Genomic DNA, 6,002 nt, shown 5'->3' with positions numbered 1-6,002 from the left:
AACTCTAAGGACCAAGGGCCTCCCTATCTCCCGCTGGCAGGAAGTCCTCCCAGATGTGCTCCACTCAATACGGTCACTATTGTGTACCGCCACTAATGCCACGCCTCATGAGCTAATGTTTGTTTCTCCCCGGAAATGCACCTCAGGCGTATCCATACCGTCATGGCTCTCCACCCCAGGTCCGGTACTTTTGCGGAAGCATGTGAGGGGCCACAACACGGACCCTCTCGTGGAGCCAGTGCACCTGCTCCACGCCAACCCACAATATGCGTATGTCCGGCACGCCGACGGACGGGAGGACAATGTGTCCATAAAAGACCTCGCCCCAGCCGGTAACAACAGCAACAACGACAATGACTACAACAACAACAGCAACAACCACAACAACTATTACCCACCCACTCCTCCCACTATTCTTTCATCACCCCCGGAAGAACACCAGCCAACGGTACCCCCACCACCTACTCCTTCAACAAGCCCGGTGGCGCCCCCGGCAGAGACCCAGGAGGTCACCCGGGACACCCAGCCGGCACCGCAACCGTTACGTCGGTCACAGAGGACTATCACACCCCCGGACAGACTAAATCTGTAGAAGGGGTGAATGTGATGAAATATGTCATTCATCAGACTCTGTATTTAACTACATATATTGTATTGCCTGCTCCGGTGTTTTACCTTGTATTGTATATAGTGCACTGCCCCCTTTCTCCCCATTGGATGTGTCGGCTCCGCCCATACCTGGCCCTACTTAAGACAAGCCCAGGCTTGTCTTGCAGCAGAACGTTAGGTGAAGACACAGGCATCTTTCTTTGCTAATAAAAGCCTTGTTTTATTCAGTTAACTTTGAGTCTTGAAGTTATTGAGGCGCATCAACATCCACCTCTAATTTATACTGTGCCCGGCCCTACAACTACTGTTAGCTGGCCTATAAACTACTCCCACCAGTGTTTTCTGTCCCTTGTTGTTTCTTAGCTCCACCCAAAGTGATCACAATGCTCTCCACAAACTCCCATATGCTGCAGTTGCAGCACATCTCCTGCACTCCCATCCCTATCTAACCTGGTTTGTTTTATTTATTTAATTAAAGTTTACACATTTAATCAACTTAGTTTACATTTTTTAGTTTTTTCACTAATTACTTGATTTTAAGTTATAAATTATTTACCTGTAACTTACCCCTGCCACTGCCCCTCCTTGTGCTGTCACGTCACTTTGCGATTTTACTCCCGTGCCCCTCACAGACAACATTTCCTCTAAGCTGCATGGCCGCGCAGCTCTCTGCTGCGTGGGACTGACTTTTCCGATGGTAAATTTTGCACATGCATGAAACTGAATGGGCTGCGCACCGAAAAAAAATTAGGGAGCACATTGCTCACAGACCACCCTTTTCTCGTGCTCTGCTCTCGGCCTCACCCTTTTCAAGACAAGCGATTTATGATGAATGAATCAAATTTTGATTTTTTTACATGCCTCAGACACGTCTTTTTAAGATTCAATAAATATGTACAGATGCAAAATATTTAAGTCAGAAAATGCTTTGATATCAGTTATTGCAGATCAGTAGAAAGCAGGTTTTATTCTTAATACTGTTTAATTACAAATTACATTGTAGATGCTTAAATACAAATGTCTAATTTTACTAATACCCACATCAGTGCATATCTACAAGGCTGCTTTGGTTTATCTGCAGAGGTCAGTGTACTTTACCAGAAGTCACAGATGGGCAGTTAGTACCTTTCAACTTACATAGATGCAAATACAATGGCAGTATGCAAGCCAAAACTTTTATTATCCGTGGAAACTACAATCTGCCAAGAAGTGCGGCACAGGTCACCGTGGGAGATGGTTGAACTAGTTCTACAAAGTATTAATTCAAACCCTATAGAGACCCACAGTACATTTCAAACTGGATTGTGGCTGTTGGTCCTGTATCAGTTTAACAGCTCACCAGATGTATATTAGTAGTCAAATATATTCAGATCCAGCTCGGATACCATTAAACAGAGCCGAGTGAAAATGGTAATTCAAACTGTGCCTTAGACTAAGAAATCAAAGGTTGTTTAAGCAGTAAAATAGACAAGATAGAAGATTGTAAGGCGGGGCTGTCACCCGTGTTCAATCAAGTCAAGCTACATAGCTTTGTTGCAGTTCAATAGCTTCCCTTCTCATCAGTAACAGAAGAGTGATCTGTATGCAAAACCTGTCCCTCTTCCCACAGCTCCTATAATTCCTTTCCCTTTAGAGCAGCTAGTTCCTGGAAAAGCTGTTGCTTCTCTTGTTGAAGTTCCAGGACATGCTGTTTGTCCAAGTTAATGATCCAATCAGATGTTATAGAAAAGGTCCAAAGTGTTGAGAAATTAGTCAATATAATGCAGACTGGTGATGTGCTGATACTCTGCTCTAAATGTCAAAGCATCCTAAATATATCTGAAGTTGAGAAGAAAGTAGTTTACGCACAGGATTTTCTCCATTTTACTCACCAATTCCAGTCAGTGTGAATAATGAGAAATAAACTGTCTAACCTCTTTAGATATAGCTGATGTGTTCTCCAGTATCCGCCAGTTCTTGAATTTTCCAACATCTGGCATGTATTAAAAAAAAAAATCAGACCATCTAATGGCTAATAGCTGTTCCGAACTTCCAGTTTCCATTATGCACAAATAAAAACACAAGCAGCCATTTTTTTTGTTGACAGATTTATCATGTAGTCAACAAATTCCCTGGTCTTGATAAGTAATATTGGTTAAACCAACTTCTACCATCACATCGTGCAATTGAAAGAATGATAGCAAACTTGTCTGTGCAACAACTTCATGTAAATCGAGCCACTGATTCCAGTGCTAGACTCCTGAAATATGGACTCCTAGATCCAGCAATGACTAGAACAATCCCCCTTTGGCGCAAAAGCCAACCAAAGCTGCAATGTGCTTGCTTCCATTTGTTTGGGCATAAGACTGGCTTGATAGGCATGTAAGATCAAGGGCAATAAAGTGAGAGAGGGGTCTTAAACATGACATGAAAGCTTGGCTACACAGCTCTGCTGCAGTCCAATAGCTTCCTTGCTCATCAGTAACACAAGAATAATCTGTGCACGATTTCCTCTTCCCTCAGCTCCTACAATTCCTTTCACTTTAGGACCGCTAGTTCCTGGAGGAGCTGTTCCTTCTCCCGCTGAAGTTCCAGGATGTGCTGTTTGTTCTGATCTAGACGATCCTCCAGCCACTGTAGCAGAGGACCGCTAATGGACGACATCTGGCTGCACAGATTCTTTGTGAAAACTAGAGAAATGAAAAGGCAAATATTTCCAGTCAAGGAATTTTAAAAATTCTCAAACCATATTGGGCTTATTCCCCATAAGTGTATACCTTTGTACCCAAAATATAAAACAGTTGAATCCAAAGATGTGTAATTAATTCAGAGCAAATAAATACTACAAATGAAACTCTAGGGTAAAGTACGCCAAACCCTGAATCTAGCTCACCTTATTAAAAATATTCAGAATTACACCTACTCGGTGATTTGCTCATATCTAGGCAAATATATACCCGAGGCAAAGAGCTCATTCACAGTAATGCCTTGTACCCAATCATTCATTTTTAATTGGATCAATAATTTTACATATTCAATGAGAATATTACTGCAGGGTAGGACAGAAATTGCCTCTATTTTAGGATCAGACACTTCCTTCCTGTCCTTTTTTTCCCTCTTTTAATTCAAGCGTTGGGATTTATTTAATAAGAGGTCTGTTTCTGAGCAGCTGAATTCCCAGTTTCAGATGCATACAGGAAACTTTCGATTTACCGGCACCTAAATAACCAGAAATCTCAGTTAACCGGCTACGTTCAGGAGTAGGTTTTACTTCATATTGGTATTTGCCTTCTTCCATCTGTGCTGTGCAAGGGTGTGGCTGCAGCTGTTGCTAAGCTACAGAGACGTTTGAAACTTGTGTTCATTGGTCTACAGTTGTTGCTAAGCAACAGGGTTTGTTGCTTTATACGGAGCTCTCAGCTCCCTATCTTTTACTATAGCGTTTGGTTATCTGGAATTTTTGATGAACCGGCACCACGTCGGTCCCGCCCGTGCCGGATAAAAAAAAGTTTCCTGTATATCCAGAGAGTGAGAAAGTTAGCTAGATGTCAGGTTTTTCCTAACAGATTTGGCAACTTTCTTTTCCATTTTAAACTAACTTAAAGCTAACTTCTGTAATGTTACCCTTTAAAAAAAAAAATCTACTGAATCAATTTGCGTGTGGAAAAATATCATGTTTCACATCGCACAGGTTATGCACCCTATGGTGCACAATCTTAGATCACCCTCGCATTCCACATCTCGTCCATCACCAAAAGTACCTATTTCTGCCCAGGTAACATTGCCTACGTCTGTCCCTATCTCATCACCCCGACCTCCAGTGAAACCCCAATCCAGGCCTTTGTTACCGCTACGCTCAACTTCTCCAACACTGCACGAGCTCCACAAATTCAAACTCACTATAGGCAGCAAATTTAGAATTGTGCATACTCTTTCCAAATGCTGACCCAACCCCTCCTGCAGCTATTAGCATATGCATTTCTGGGGGGATGATACCCTAGTAAATGTTGAATTTTTTAGCTACCTAAACAAAATTTCCCCTTCTCTTCCACTCAGAGACTCTATTGCTGTCTTCCATACAGTATACAGGCACTTTTCCCCCACCTCCCCAAGTACAAGGGCACTCTTCCCCTTCGCCCCATTTAGAAACGCTGAGCACTCAAAGAAAGGATTAGCTTTGTTCACTATAATCACTTTGCACCAACAACAGTATTCAGGTAAGAAGTTAACCAACAGTAAAGAAAGCATACCCAATAATGGTCGACAGGCACACGTTCAAACAGTTAACAATGAGCCCTAGCTCAGGGTGGCAAATCCCACAGAACATGTGTGCTTTCACAACTCCACTCTTTGACCTAGAGCCACCAGTTCTATCTATCAGCTATAATTCTACAACTGTAATGTGACATACACTACCTGTGTATCTGTGGCCTAGCTCCATACATGCTCCAATCATATTGCAGAGAAACACTGTAAAACTTTCCATGTCACAGCAAATCAGGCAGCCTCACAGCAGTATCCTAAAAGTTTCCTCAATTTAAAAAAAAAATGTCTGCTTATGGCAGCATTAATCCTTCGAGTTGCACTTAAACTTAGCGCTGTACATGTTTGTGAACACTATGAATAAGTACTCAAGGAATACCAGCGGCAAAGCTTTAAACATCATCTCTCTCAGTGATGTTGTCTGTAATTTTGTCTCTTCTATATAGAAGTTAATTATCCTCCCTGCATAGAGTCAGAGGGATTGATTTTCATTCAGGTGCGGGGAATTGGCGGTTTCCTCGAATTTAGTGATTCCGACACGATTGTAAATGGGTCTGTGAGATTGATGCAAATTTAACACAATTGGCCAATTGATTTCCAGCGTGCGGGAAGCCTTGGCAATTGAGTATTTCCAATCAGAAAGTCGCAGAATAGGACGTCAACATTGCTGCTGCTTTTAAGGTTCACAGCAAGTCTTGCTTCCTCTGCAGGCTTCCAACCTTCCACATTAAGATGGCACAGGAGCCTGCAGGAGGAACGGCCAGCGGGAGGGCCAGATCTACGCCCAAATTTGATGAGGCTTCACTACAGGCATTACTGGATGGTGCTAGGGCCCACAGGGAGGTCCTCTTCCCTTCTTCAGGGAGGAAGAGGCCTCCCAGCCAGACCAAGACTGTGTGGCTAGAGGTGGCAGGTCAAGTCAACTCCTTGGGGCTAACACAAAGAACGTGGTTGCAGTGCAGGAAAAGATTCCATGACCTTCTTCGCACTGGAAAAGTAAGTACTCTATGATGTTTCCATCACCCTCAATCTGATCCCCATTGCCTTTCCTCACCAGCACTCAGCTTTAGCAATCTCTTCCTGCACATCCCACTAGACACTCACATCCATGCACCCTTACCCATTCCCTCTCTCTCTATGCTCACATTCAC

The 6,002-nt window shown here is 43.1% G+C and overlaps 1 protein-coding gene across 1 annotated transcript in view; it reads right to left on the bottom strand.

Annotated features, from left to right (window-relative positions):
• Positions 1-1,547: 1,547 nt before the first annotated feature.
• Positions 1,548-6,002, bottom strand: part of brcc3 (BRCA1/BRCA2-containing complex, subunit 3) — a 25,043-nt gene continuing 20,588 nt past the window's right edge. The window contains exon 8 of the mRNA XM_085996481.1: positions 1,548-3,278. Coding sequence (XP_085852607.1) covers positions 3,127-3,278 — 152 coding nt within the window. The 3' untranslated portion in view covers positions 1,548-3,126. The remainder of the gene's footprint in view (positions 3,279-6,002) is intronic.

Source organism: Somniosus microcephalus, chromosome 1 (genome assembly GCF_052327205.1).
Source record: "Somniosus microcephalus isolate GS21.2 chromosome 1, FLI_Smic_1.0, whole genome shotgun sequence".
NCBI classification, from domain to species: Eukaryota; Metazoa; Chordata; class Chondrichthyes; order Squaliformes; family Somniosidae; genus Somniosus; species Somniosus microcephalus.
This window is presented reverse-complemented; position numbering and strand designations above follow the sequence as displayed.